This window comes from Carcharhinus amblyrhynchos, chromosome 2 (genome assembly GCF_965287045.1).
Source record: "Carcharhinus amblyrhynchos chromosome 2, sCarAmb.v2.hapA, whole genome shotgun sequence".
NCBI lineage: Eukaryota > Metazoa > Chordata > Chondrichthyes > Carcharhiniformes > Carcharhinidae > Carcharhinus > Carcharhinus amblyrhynchos.
This window is the reverse complement of record NC_137325.1, coordinates 56432820-56447892: the sequence shown is the minus strand read 5'-3', so window position 1 is coordinate 56447892 and position 15073 is coordinate 56432820. Positions and strand designations below refer to the sequence as shown.

At 40.9% G+C, this 15073-nt stretch overlaps 1 protein-coding gene across 4 annotated transcripts in view; it reads left to right on the top strand.

The window, feature by feature from the left end:
* The window catches only part of LOC145354743 (RNA-binding motif, single-stranded-interacting protein 3), a 615155-nt gene that overhangs the window by 521258 nt on the left and 78824 nt on the right, over positions 1–15073 (top strand). For 2 of the 4 annotated variants that reach the window (XM_080206195.1, XM_080206206.1), the window contains exons 8-10: positions 6646–6692; positions 7525–7621; positions 14454–14504. In XM_080206195.1, coding sequence (XP_080062321.1) covers positions 6646–6692; positions 7525–7621; positions 14454–14504 — 195 coding nt within the window. The remainder of the gene's footprint in view (positions 1–6645; positions 6693–7524; positions 7622–14453; positions 14505–15073) is intronic. The other 2 variants (XM_080206215.1, XM_080206224.1) reach the window with 1 other exon arrangement.

The window sequence follows — 15073 nt, the reverse complement described above, 5'->3', positions numbered from 1 at the left end:
TCCAACAGAGTGTCCTTTCCAACTAGAGGCCAACTGAAGCACATAAAATGGCTGCATTAGGACCAATTAATGGCCTCATCCCATTGCTGCAAGTGAGGAAGTCGCCATCCTGGGAGGCTGCCCAGCACAACCTTTATGGTGTAAATGCAGCCTGTCTGAGTGGTCAGATCATCTTCATTCATGACCACTCTGTGCCCTATTGCGGGACTCTACATTGAAAAGGGGGATCCCACAGGAAGCCACCCCCTGCCCTTGCTTCCAGCCCCTCTCCCCCAACCTCAAAGGTGACCCCCTCCACGTGACCGCAATCCCACCCATATACACCCCTCTCCAAGGGTCCATCAGAGAGAAGCTCCACTGTAATAACCAGCATGGACACCACTCTCGGTGGCGCTGCCAGGACTGGAGAGCTGCCAGCCCCTGAATGGCCAGCATGTCTCGGGGCTGAGGCTTCTGCCGTCCTGGGAGGCTGAATGGGATGTCCAATGATTGGAATGTATTAGTGCTGGGCTTTTTGGAGGAAAGCAAGGCTTCCTTGAGTACTCCAACCATTGGGCCTGAGCCACGTTAATTCTTGACCAATATATTGTGCTTGGAGTACAAACTTCCTCTGAAAAGAACACTATTCTATTGGGTAGTACACAAAGGCATTCTAGACATGCACAACCTGTTTAGCAGGCTCTTACGACAAAGTAGTGTTACATTTCAATGAACATTCTTGGAATTATTCTAATTACACTTCAGAGAGTGAGCAGCGCAATGAAACAGATCTGGGAAAATAAATACAAATTACAAATGAGGCTCATTTTAAATCATCCATTCAGAGAGATTCTGACTTTCCCTCATTTACCTTCAGTAATCTATTGTTTCTTCAATGATTCCACAATTGTCCCACTATTCTATCTAGAAGTATATGCCGCATGTTCACTTTGTGTGAAGAAGAACTTCTTAGTGGCGCTAAAATCTGGACTAGTTCCCTAATTCTGCTATAATAGTTTAAAGTGATATTTTGGGTTCAAGTTTTTTATCTTCTATTCAGTTTTATATATCTGTTCAAGATGATTTCTCAGATCCTTCCAGGCTGAAAAGCCTTAGTTTTAGTTCCCCTGGTCTTTCCTTAAAGCGTCAAACCCCATGGAAAACAGCTTCATGGCTCTTCTCAGTACTTCCTTTGACACTTGAATATATCTCTTGTTACTTGAAGATCAGAATTGGGTGTAGTATTCAAGATGCGGTCTGACTAGAGCACTGTAAGATTGAACACTGCTTCCTCTGACTGGTACCACTTCCATCCTCACCTCAAACAGTACATAGATATGTTTGTCACTAAGATTGAAACCATCTGCTGATTCCCTCCTTTCCTCTAGCCCAATGGGCCAAACTTTCTGGAGAATGTTCTGCCCCATTCCTGAACTTGGATTACTCTCCATTTTGTCTCAGGCCACCTGGGAGAGGCAGATTGTCTGCCTCATACCCTGTCCAAGCTCATCAAATGCATGACACTCACCACCTGCCCCCTCATCCTGAGTCTCAATAAACTGATGTTCAGTCAAATTCCTCCTTCATTCCCATGTCAATGGATCTCTTTCTTCAGTTACTATTGCTCCCTCCTTCAAATTTGCCACCTTCACCCTTCTATTCACAAAACCAACTCTTGACCCACACTTTCTCCAACCTCCCTTTCCTCTCCAAAGTCTTAGAATGTTCTTGCCTCTCAAATCCATTCCCACCTTTCCTGGAACTTTGTGTTTGAATCTTTCCAATGAGGTTTTTGCCCCACTGTAGTACCAAAATGATTTTTAAAATATTCACAAATGTATGCTACATGACTGTGATGAATGTAGACAATTCTCCCATGTCCTTTGTCTGCAACCTTTGTCCCCATCCTCTAACAGTACCACTCCCGATTTCATCAAGTTGAGTGGTGCTGCCCTCACCTGGTCCTATTTGTATTTATCTAATCATCACGGTAATGACTTCTCTTCCCATTTCTAAACCATTATCTCTGGTGTTCCTTAAGCATCTATCCTTGGCCCACTCCTATTTTTCATTTCTATGCTGCCCTGAAGTGACTAGAAACAGCAGAAACAATCTTACCAGCTAGTCATGCCGGTTGATCAGCGTGGCAAACTGGTAAGATCCAAGAGAGGCGAAAAACTGGCCTGGATCACGTGTGAGTTCATAGGTGAGGTATACCTAGGCTCGACACTCGGGATAATATTGACAATGACCTGCTTAGAAAGACCCACTCTTTCTGCTGCAAAACTTCTGAATGTTGAGTTGGATAGTGAGTTGTGTATATGTCCTTTCATTTCTGCTACTGCTGGAGCCTTCAGCACAGTATGGATCCCTACCTGCTGGGTGGTAATCAGATTGTGGATTTGGATCATTTTCTCTCCTCAATGGGTTCCACTGTTTCTGATTTCCGTCCTATAAGATTCTTTTGTCCACTCATCTGTTGAGTGAAGCTCTCTGCTCAATGCTTCACCTCACAAAATCAAAGCTACATCTTCTAACTAATTTTACTGTACTTGGGATTACATAACAGGGAGATAACTAGAATGATAATGACATTGGGACTTTGTGGAAGAGGTTTCTTTCCTCAGACATTAACTATAAAACAGGTTCACTAGATGACTGTGTTTAGTTGGAGAAAGTACCTTATTTTCCCGATGGTATTATTGAGCATTTTCAATGCGTTGTGAACCTTTACACACTGAAGTCAACCTTCTTTGTGTCATTCTGCTGAGATGCTTTCAGCTGGCCTGTGGTATCTGATGAGATTTAATTGAATGATTTCACGGTTGTGGACCCTCTGTAAGTTCATCTTATTAGTGTAGGAATACCGACTGTGTACTGACTGGAGTGTTACATTGTATATTTGTTTCACCAAAATAAATATCTTCTGTGAAATGAAGCTGCCGCAGCCTCTGAGGAGACTCTTTGATTTGCCTCCACATCCCCCATATCCTTGACAGTTGCAAAATGCCTAAGGGTGCTTGAATATTGTGGAGTAATTTCTGTTTGGGTGCCTAATTGTCAGCTGTGATACTTCATGTTGCCACATCCAAGGAACTTGGGTGGTACCAGAGCCATTTCTGCATAAAGATCACAATATAATCCAAAAATAATGAATGACTGGAAAGAAATTCAGGCTAATGTCAGTTTCAATTACCTGATAATTAATATGCGCCAGTGAGGAACTTTGCAAGATGTCTGGATATGCACTGCCATTGTAGGTATTCCGGTGAATATTTGAATGGGGACCTTCTCAACAACTATTCACCTCCTCCCAGCCAGTATAAGAGAGCTATTCAGTTGGCTCAACACAGGCTGAATGGAGTTCTTCACTGAAATGGCTTACGGGCATTGTGATGGGCAGAAGTGGAATCCTGTAAAAGTTGACCTTATTTTTTCAAATATGTCAAAAAAAATTAAAATTTAGGTAAGGTAAACCACCTGGTCATAAATATAGTGGAATGCTTAATTTTGTGCTGTCCCTAATTATAACATAATTGCCACATTCTCATTTTTAATGCATTTGCAACAGTAATTAGGGGGTCAAAGTCAATTCTTGTGGGGCAGTGCTAATCTAATTTAATTTTCTGGGGTATTCTTGCATATCAAATACATGTTATATACAATTTTTTTGTGGCAATGTTTAGAAACTAATTTTTAGACTGATGCAGACGACTGTTTTCATAATAGAACTGAGTCTGTGGCTCTCATTGTTTTCCAACAAAGCTTTATAAAAACAGAAGCATCTCAGAAAAATTCTAAGTTATCCATCATAGAAACACTAGAATTTTTCAATTATGAGGAGCAACATGGAAAATCTGGCAATCCCAGAAAAGACCCATTAATCTTCAGGAATTTGCGGGACCAGGAAATCCCGGCCAATGATACAAGCACGGAAGAGCATTAGAAGTTAGAATTGAACAGTCATATTTCACAAATTATCACAGTTTACAAACTTTTTGTTTATTCATTCTCAGGATATGGGCCTCTCTGACAAGACCAGTATTTATTGACTGTCCTGGATTTCCTGTGAGAAGTTTATCTATTAGGGTCACAAGTAGGCTTACATGAAGACTGCAATTAAGTTATTCTGAAAATCCCCTAGTTGCCATACGCCGACATCTGTTCGGGTACAGTGAGGGAGAATTTAGCATGGCCAATGCACCTAACCAGCACATCTTTCGAACTGTGGCTGGAAACCGAAGCACCCAGAGGAAACCCACACAGACACGGGGAGAATGTGCAGACTCCACACATTACAGTGACTTAAGCTGGGAACCGAATGTGGGTCCCTGGTGCTGTGAGGCAGCAGTGCAAACCACCATGCCACCATGCCGCTACTAGCCTTGCTTATGAACCACTGCAGTCCATTTTAGGGTGGTCCCACAATGCTCTTAAGTGAAGAGTTGGAGGATTTTGACCCAATGACACTGACTCAGAGGGGAACTTGGATAAATCATTTATGTATATATTTTGAGCAGTTTATTTTGTGAAACATATTGACACATTGAACTGTGCACCCTCTACCGAAGATTTTCTCGCCTCAGGCTGCAATGTTGTGCATAATATGGACAGTGGCTTTGTCAAATGTATTTTCTATGCTCAGCACTAGTCTACAGTACATATGGTTGATCAATTAATTAATCAAAAGAATCATGAGTAATAATTAATGTTTATAATTGCTGGATGTCTGACAATTTGTCTCTCTATAGCAGTCAATAATATGGTTGCTATTGCAGGTTCACCATTGTCCATGCTTTATAGACTTTTATATTGAGGTGCCTAATCCTTGGTATTCCTTCAAAGATACTCAGCTGCTTTCTACAGGCCCCTGCATCTATCTTGGTTTTACAAATTTTGAGCATTTCTTTAAAGGCAGTCTTCACCCAGTTATTTCAACATCCACTTGGTTAGGTAATGAATGCATTTAATGAATCCTTTTGGTGCAGTGTGAATGTCTTGCTCCCTGAGACTTGTCTTGTGCAATGGTGTGGTTCGGCTTTCATAGAACATAGAACACTACAGCACAAACAGGCCCTTCGGCCCACGAGTTGTGCCGATCACATCAACACCTACCAATCTATAGACCTATCTATAACCCCCATTAAATTCCATGTACTCATCCAGAAGTATTTTAAAAGACCCCAGCGAGTTCGCCTCCACCACCACTGACGGCAGCCGATTCCATTCACTCACCACCCTCTGAGTGAAAAACTTACCCCTAACATCACTTCTGTACTTGCCTCCCCGCACCTTCAATCTGTGTCCTCTCGTAGCGACCATTTCAACCCGGGGAAATAGCCTCTGAGAACCCACCCTATCTATTCCACTCAACATTTTATAAACTTCTATCAGGTCGCCTCTCAACCTTCGCCTCTCCAGGGAAAAGAGTCCCAGCTCCCCCAACCTAACTTCATAAGGCATGCCTCCCAGTCCAGGCAACATCCTTGTAAATCTCCTCTGTACCCTTTCAATAGCTTCTACGTCCTTCCTATAGTGAGGCGACCAGAACTGCGCACAGTACTCCAAATGAGGCCTGACAAGGGTCTTATAAAGACCCTTCCTCTTTCTGCTGCTGTCAATGTAAACTCAACTTAACAGAAATGAACTGGCTATCTTCTGGTTGTTTAGCTGATGCATTTTCATAATCATGTGTGGCTTGACTTACCTCCGTGGGAGACCCGGAAAAGCTAAATATGTCGAATTATGTCTCATAACCAGCTGGTTACTGCCCAATTGGCTTAATGCCTCATAAAGGAATTTATACAAGTTGACTCCTCTCCACATTTAAGAAAGGATTCCTGGACTACTCTTTTTTTAACCAAAGAAGCTATTCAGAATTTAAATAAAAACCGAGGGGTTGAATGGCCTACTTCCACTCCTATTTTGTAAAAGTCTTGTTACTTGGACATGCGAGCTGTCCTAACATCAAAACATAAAATCTGCCAGGATCTGCAGAATCCTTGTATCAGTTTAATATTCATAGCACAAATCAGAGGCGAAAGTACAATTTGGTGACTGATTTGATATTGGATTCATTCACTTATTTGATATTGCATTTCCCTATAACGGCATTATCTTCAGGAAAAATCATATTAGCCAACCTTTTATCGTGGCCTCCTAGCATGATATATATCTTGCATATATCTTATTGGAAAAGATTTTTGTGTTGCTTCTGTGTGAAAATTATGTTTTTTTCAATTAATTGATGGGATGTGGATGTTGCTGGCTCGGTCAGCACTTAATGCCCATCCCTGGTTGTCCTTGAGAAGGTGGTGGTACAGCTGCCACCTTGAACTTCTGCGGTGCTCCTGGTTCTCTCCATCATGGCCAACAACAAATGTTTGTCAAACACAAATTCATAAAGATAGTTACCTTTTAAATAATGTAAAAATCTTAATCTGAACAATGAATTCCAGGCAGCTCCAGTAAAAGGGCTCAGATACATCTTTTAAATTAACTGAACTATTGACCATTTCTGTGTTCCTGCAAAATATGATCAGTTTAATGTGATAATAATTCTGTGATTTAGAAGCTATGAGATAAATAACAATAGTTTAGTTGGTGTCAACATACAGTTATTTCAGAACTCATTATTTAACAATTGTTACAATTTCTTTTTTTTAGACTGGAATGGCTTTAACCTATGATCCAACCGCTGCTATGCAGAACGGGTGAGTATTTTCTGGAGACGTGTGCCGGCTTCTTATAAATTATTGGTGTGTTCGATGAACCTCAAGTTACCACCTCCTTCTCCCAATGCCGTTCCAAATGTAGCAAAGAGCCACACACTGAGCTGCTGACCTGTGCTTTATTCAGAGCACTAGCATTTACAAATGATATGGTAGTAATGCAATTCCATAATTCTTGCTGCCACTGCTAGCATTCTAGGAGGAATTGCCAAAACACCTTTAACTGCAGGACAGCAGAACTGAATTCCACCTCTCTGCTTTTGCAGTTGGTTGCTGGTCTGGTATGCTTTTGTGGTAACAAAATTAATACAAATGCTATCTTTAAAATATATATTGAAATCCATATTTGCACGAGTTTAACTATTTGGGGGAGGGATGCCAACAATGGGGAAAATACATTTTAAGTCCAGTATTTTTCTGCTGTAGATAAAGACAAGCAGCAGGCTTTGGCGAGGAAACTGGTGACAACAGACACATCTAGCTGTACCCAGCACTCCACCATATATATATGTATGGGAACATGTTTATGTACATACATATAGCAGAGAGAACAATAGTGTCCTCTAAGGCATATGTTGGCAAACAACTTGACAATTAAACATTATGTCTAATGGATGTTTTTAAGTTGGAGCAGTCAGGATTGCCCAGTCTTTGATGTGCATAATTTTACAGTGAACCATTGTAAATGTGTTCCTCATGGACCTGGCTGCTCAAAAACACAGCATATTGTAGCAGTTGGAAAGAGAATGATGCCAGCTGTGGTTTTTGTCTGGAATTTCTTTTCTTTTACTAATATTGTGCTTACTTCCTACAGTTTTTATTCTTCACCATACAGTATTGCAACAAATCGTATGATTGCACAGACATCTATCACACCTTTCATTGCTGCTTCTCCTGTTTCAACATATCAGGTAGGGGTGAATGATCCACTGCTCTTTAATTTTTTTCCCATTATTCTGTTCGTCATTAACCACACGAGGACTACATCCAATTTTTATTTTTTTTTGTTTCTGGAAGGCCATTTAATGCATGCAAATTAGTCAAAAAGCCTTGTAGAATTTTTGATTACTTGGAGCTATCTGGAAGGAGGTCTACAAGGAGGGGTTGGATGTGTTGGAGCTGAGGTTCAGAATATTCTTTTTCATATTTGTTGTCATCCTGTCCTTCCTAAGCTTTATATGAATCCCCTGCAGCGCTTTATTCAGTGGGAGGGTTGGTACAAGTTATTTCTGATGCATCTTACTCAGGCCATTTTACAGCTCCTTTGCCTGGTCTTGGTTTTCTACACTAATTAGGTGTCTTCTTTGGTGAACTGCAGCTTCTACAACTCACCAAGAAGTTATTTTGTCAAAAATCTCACCCCGGCCCCCTCCCTCCACTTCCTCAAATATGGCTGTGGTGGGGCTGGAGGAGGCCTCAAAGTGATTGTGAAGTGCTGGCATCCCAGTCTGCCGCTGGGAGGCCATCTTCAGTCTCAGACTTTGCTTCCCACACAATGGGGCCAGACACCTACTGGAAAACTTCAGCTAGCACTTCATCAGTGGCCTTAATTCTGCGTCCATCCACCTCCATTTATACTTTCATGTTGGCTTCCAAGTCCTGCTCCAGATCTGAGTGATCTGCTGCATCGCAAGGCGTACAAGCACACGTGCAATCTCCCCTCACACTATCAGTGAAGTGAATGACTTATTGAAGCATGGGTTATTATTCAGTCAGTCTTTCAGAAAGGTGACCATGGGGTTCTATACATTTCACAATTGAGTTAAATTTGATTTTTGACAGCACCTGACATCATCAATTGTGCAACTGCCCTGCATCACATATAGATTATTTAGTCAATATACAATGAAAAGTGGAGTAGGGCTAGGGAAATGGTAGAGTTTTATCAAATATTTGATTGACAAAGGAGTCAAGGGTTGCAGGAGATGGGCAGGAAAGTGGATTTAAGGTCGCAGTCTGATGATCTTACTGAATGATGGAGCAGGCTCAAAGGGGCCAAATGGCTTTCTGCTGCAATTCTTTATGGTCTAATGCTATTTCTCTTGGGTTCCTGCTGAGCCTCCACAAGTTAGAGTGGGAGATTGGAAGGACCTTGTACAAATTCTGTCCCAATACTTTTGTTTAGTCTTCTCATTGTACAACAAATAACTCTGTCTCTTTCCTCTCAGTATGTAAATGGAAATTTTCCTGATATATTAATTTGTGAACCTAATGAAACATGTAAGTCAGCATAGAAAATTAACTTGGTCAGCTCATTCGATTTGCATATTATTGTGATGAAAATGGGCAAAGATTGATACAATTTACTGGTAGCCAAGCTGCCACACATAACACAGCATGTGAATGGAATAATTTTAAAATTCAGAATTTGCCAGAACTGATTTTGTAGTATGAATACTCAGATGCTTGTATGAAGTTAACAATTAAAATAGAGATAGAAATTCCAGATAATAATGACAATAAGTATTTGTACAGTGACAACACCATTTCAGTAAAAAAACGTGATATTTGGGCTTGCTATTATAATGCAAAGTTGTCATCGATAATTGTGTTTGCTTTTCTCCTATGAAGGCAATATTATTTGACATGCGTGGGCCGTTGCTCAAAAAATAACAAATTGGCTGGATATGGCAAAAGGAGGATAGAAGTGGCTCTCCTGGGAACAATACAGCACTCAGGATAGAGATGTTACTGTATAAACAGTTATAATACAATTATATCTGGTCACTTGTTCCAGACAAGAACAGGTCACAAATTATTGGGATAATTACCAATGAAGGGAATGCTTTGACTTAAATCATTCATCTAAAAAGACACTAAATTAACCACATTTTTGCATCCAGGTAGTTTATGTATGATTCTGGGGTTTCTGCCTCTGTATTTCTGTCTGGAAGTCAATTTTTCACACATTGATCATTCTTCGTCAATCCCAAATTGACCTGTGACTAGTTTGAACGTTTGCCTCCTTTTCCCCCCCTTTAAATCTAAACTCATTTTCCAGGTTTCTCTTTTCTGTACCTTGGCCCAGAACATCTGATCTCCAGATGGTCAGACCCCAGAGGTACCCCCCACCAAGATGCAGTGGGGGGCCCCCTTGGAAGTCTCAAAGAGAACAGCCTAGGAAGCTTGGACTTCCGATGGGTAATTAATCCTGCATCGGGAACTCTCCAAAACTTTCAGTTAAAGTCGGACACTTTGAATCGTTCCAACTCACTTACCAGAAGAGTTAGCCAGGAAATTTTAGAAGAATTAAAACCAGTTCTAACTCCTGGATAACTACACCATTGACTCCCCACTGGAACCTCTTAACTACAATCCTCTGAATCCTCAAATACCCTTTCCTGTCCACATTTAAGTCCTGAGTCAGCTACTCTTCCTGATCTGCACCTTCCCCCCAACGAACCCCCAATCTGACTACCTGCTGATCCCTGATTGCCCCAACTCCCTCCAGTCCAACTACCCCTTACTCCATCCAGCTACCTCACTGATCAGGTTAGACCGATCTCCCCTCCCAACTACTCTTCCAATCCTGGCTGAGTAATGCCTGACCTGACTACCACCCTTGACCACCTGATAACTCCCCCATGCCCTTACCCTACAAGCCCTGCCCCTAACGACTCAAAGGAGCCTTTCACACACTGACTGTGTCCCTGACCTACCCCACACCCACTTGGTCTTACATACCAACGTTCTCTCTGTAGCTTCTAAAGTGACTTTGGGACATTTAAAGTTACCAGAATATTGCAGCTAATGCTGTAATAAGGCGTGGCTTGGTTTTCCCCCAACGTTTCTGCATTTTGAGGGAGGACCCGGCACTCCACATTTCTGAACAGGCCCGTTTCAGAAGTCTGGGTGAGAAATGTGCAACTTTGATGTTGGGTAAGTAAATTGGATTGGAGTGATGTGACAATAATTGCCACTCGTCGCAGGTTCTGGCCCCATCCTTTGATTTATGTACGTGTCTAAGATCTGCTCACAGATGCCTGTTTTGAAGCTGGAATTTTCACATTTCTCCAATCTTGTCACACAACTCAGGCATTTGATATTACTTATGTGTATTCTGGTACTTCTGTACCCTGACCTCCAAAACTCAAATATCTCCCATGTTTCTCGGTGACCTTAACTATACCGAGTCAATGTGAATCAGCTCAAGCTGAATTCTTAAAAGTTCACCACTCTTTTATCTACCCTTTGAGCCATCACTTTACTTTTCAGATGCTTCATCACTTGAAAGGTCAGTTCCCTGCTCTTTTGCAGCATCACTGGTAATATCTTGGTACACCACCATCTATTAAAGTCTCTCAGGAATCTCCAATCAGACCAATTGATCTTGAGCCGGCCAGAACATTATGTTATCTGGCTCATGTCTTTTCACCTCTAGGTCCTGGACTCAGATGAATACCAAGACTGAATAGAGTAGAATCCCTCCAGTGCAGAAGGAAACTATTCAGCCCCTCGAGTCTGCACTGACTCTCCGACAAAGCATTTTGCCCAAGCCCACTGCCCTGCCCCATTCCCTTATCCACGCACATCCACCCCACTAATGCCCTTAACCTAAAACCTTGGGACACTAAGGGACAATTTAGCATGGCCTATTCAACTTACCTGCGCGTCTTTGGACTGAGGGAGGAAACCTACAGAGACACGGGGAGAACGTGCAAACTCCACACAGTCACCTGAGGTTGGAATTGAACCTGTGCTGTGAGGCAACACTGCTAATCATTGTGCCAGCATGCTACACCATTTGATTGAATGAATGAATGAATGAGTGTTTCCTTTCTCATGCTTCTTTACAAAGTGAACTGTGACAATCTCAATGTAGTTTCTTGATTCAGGAAGGAACATAAAACTGCTTTATTACACTCAAATACTAGGGAACAGGTACTTCCAGATCTAATATTATGCTATGGGACAAGGTTAATTAAAATCTTGTAACAAAGAAGCTCCTCGAGAAAGAGTGATTATAATGTCATAGAATATTTTACTGTGTTTGAGGGTGATTTAGTTAAGTCCAAATCTGCAGTCTGACCAAACGACACAGGAATGAGATAGAGGTTGGTTAAAATAGATTGGGAAATTGGATTAAAATATGTACGATGGTAGATAAGCTGTGAAAAATACCTAAAAGACATAATTCCTAATCTGCAACAAATATACATTCCCTTTAGGAATAAAAATATTACAGGAAATGTGATCCAATTGTGTCTGACGAGAAGCTAAAGGTAGTATTAGATTAAAAGAAAAGCTAATAAATGTTGTTGAAAAAGGAAACCTAAAAACTGGAATGATTTTAGAATTCAGCAAAGGACGGCAAATAAGCTGATAGAAGATAGAATATGAGAGGAATTGGCAAGAGACAAGAAAACAGATTGTAAGAGTTTTTTCTAGGAAGGTAAAAAAGAAGAGATTAGTGATAGGAAAACATGGTTCCCTAACAGGCAGGAGAAATGATAAAAGAGAATAGGGAAATTGTAAGACACTAAACAAATACTTTGGCCCTTGTTTTCAGGAATTGGGCTGAGTCAGGAAGCCTTCCTGGGCAAGATCTGATTTTGGCATTCCATACCCCATTCTCATTTGCAAAACGTTTCACTGGCATTGTAAAGGGTTCAGGTGGCCAGCCCAAATGAACAGTCCCCCACACCCCACCCTTTGCTGACTCCATTTTGGTGGATATTTCAACCCACAGTTTTGATGGGGTTAGGTCTGTTTTGATTAAAGATGTACTTCACAGACTCTCTGAAGGATCATGAACCACAGGGGAGCTTTTGCCCCAAGTCAGGAACCACAAGGAAAAAAAAACAACCATTCAATTTTCCCTTTGAAATATATTGTCCCTATTACTCTCTCAGAACGTTGCCAATCAATCACAGCCATTCATAGTATCAATGGCAGAAGCTTTTATCTATTTTGCACCTCTTAATCTGTATAAACCATGTCAAAGAAAGATCAGGTTATTATAAAGTAATAAAGATGTCAATCAAACGAACTTGCCTTCTCAGCCTTATCAGCATTGCCTGTTGAGAGTCAGTTGCATTAGTCATTCTTGGAGCTCAAACCAAGCATTCAGAATGAGACCATCTGAAAAAAAAATGTCTGATCATCTGTTCTAACAGCTTCTGTTGCATTTGTCTCTCTGGCGTGATTAAATAGTGGGCAGGAGCCTCTTTTACAGAAATGGAGTGTGGAGTTTAGAACTTTCCCAAGTCACATTCTCATCCCCTTCAATAAAATTTGCCCTTTGTATCTGTCCTCAAGGTTAGAAGACACAAAAAAAGTCTGGAAATAGAGAACTAAGAGTCTAAAGAGACTGAGAAACTTATTAGTATTAATAAATAAATAATAGTTCTTATTAGTTAGTCATAGTCCACAGATGACCATAGGCATCTTGTTCCATTTGAAGAGACAATTGGTTATACATAGCTTAAGGCCCACCAACCTGCAAGCATGGAGCAAAGCAAGGAGACAGGACTCCATGAACTACAACAGTAATGGAAAAATTAATGTGATTAAAAGTTAACAAATCCCCCCAACATGATGGCCTACACCCAAAGGATTTAAAAGAGGTGGTTGTATGGATAGTGAATGCATTGATTTTGATCTTCCAGAATTCCTCAAATTCTTAAATGATCCTCATGGAAAATAGATAGTAGGAATGAACAGGTCATTTTCAGGTTAGTGGACTGTAACCAGCAGAGTTTACAAGGAAAAGTGCTTGGGCCTCAGCTGTTTAGAACCTCTACCAATAAAGGGTATTTAGCTGAGGGACTGAATGTAATATATTCAAGTTTGCTGATTTTACAAAGCTAGGTAGGGATGTAAATGAGAAGGATGCAAGAAAGTTGTGGAGGGACATAGACCAGTTCAATGAGCAGGTGGGAATGATGAAGGAGCCATCTAATGTGAAGAACTGTTGGTCTTACAAATAGAAAAACAGAATATTTTTAAATGGTGAGAGACTGGAAAATGTTGGCATTTAGAGGGATCTGGTTGTCCTTGTATATGAATTGCAAGAAGCACAGCTAACAATTAGGAAAGCAAATGATGTGTGAGCTTTTATTATAAATGGGATTGATAAGGGTAAGGAAATCTTACTGCAGTTATACTAAGCATAGATGAGAATCATATCCACAGTATTGTGTACAGCTTTGGTCTTCTTAATGAAGAATATATTTGCAACAAATGTTCACTGGATGGATTCCTTGGATAGGCGGGTTATCCTATGAAGAGGGATTGAGTCAACCAGGCCTGTTCCCTGGAGGAGATGTGAACTTTTGAAACACACAAGATTCTTAAGGGACTTGACAGGGTAGATGCTGAGAAAATATTTCCATTCCGGAAGAACTTCGAACCTACGGGTCATTGCTTTGTGAACCTGGAATTCTCTACAGCAGAGAAGTGTAAATGCTCAGTCATTGAGTATGTTTAAGATAAAAGCAAAGGGGATAAATAAGGGATAGGATGGAAACTGAATGAGGTGGAGATCAGCTATGATTTTACTTTTTTCTTGACAATTCTACAGTAAATGAAATCACAAGCATTAGCTTTTTAACATGTCACTGATTCCAATTTATAAACACATTTCTCAAGTTCTGCCAATTTAAGAGCTCTATTCTTTTGAACTGCAACAAGAGGACTATACAACCCTCTGTGTTAAGCGACTGAACATTTGCACGCTAGAGTCTTTGATCCACTTATTTTATTCTTAATTTACTTGGCTAATTAGGTTTATTTTCCACACAGGTCCAGAGTACATCATGGATGCCTCATCAACCATATGTTATGCAACCAGCAGTAAGTTATTCCAAACCTTCCTGTAACTTTAATATGTTCTTTGAATTGCAGCAAGATGTCTTCAGCTTGTGTAAGAAGCAGATTGCCACATATTACTCAACAGGGGCTTGTATCATGTATTCAATAACATTCATGCCATAGATTTATGTGTAATTATCTATAGCATAACTGTATTTTCTGTCTTTCCTCACCATCCACCCCCCAATTTTATAGTCATAGGGCGCGATTTTATGGCCTTGCTCGAACAAGACCAGAAATTCCCGCCTGTAGTCAACAGTCCTGTCGTTTCAACGGTCCAGTCCTCGCCCGCTCTGATTCCTTAGCGGGCCAGATAGAATTCCGGCGATAGAGTCATACAGAAGAGGGCCTTCTGCGCATCAAGTTTGCACTAACAAAATTAAACTAAATCTACATTAATCCCACTCTCTAACACTTGGCTCAGAGCATTAAATGTTATGAGATTTTCAAGTGCTCATCCGCGTACCTGTTAAAGGTTGTGAGGTTTCCCACCTCAATTAGCCTTCCAGACAGCGCATTCCAGACTCCCACCACCTTCTGGGTGAAAAAAA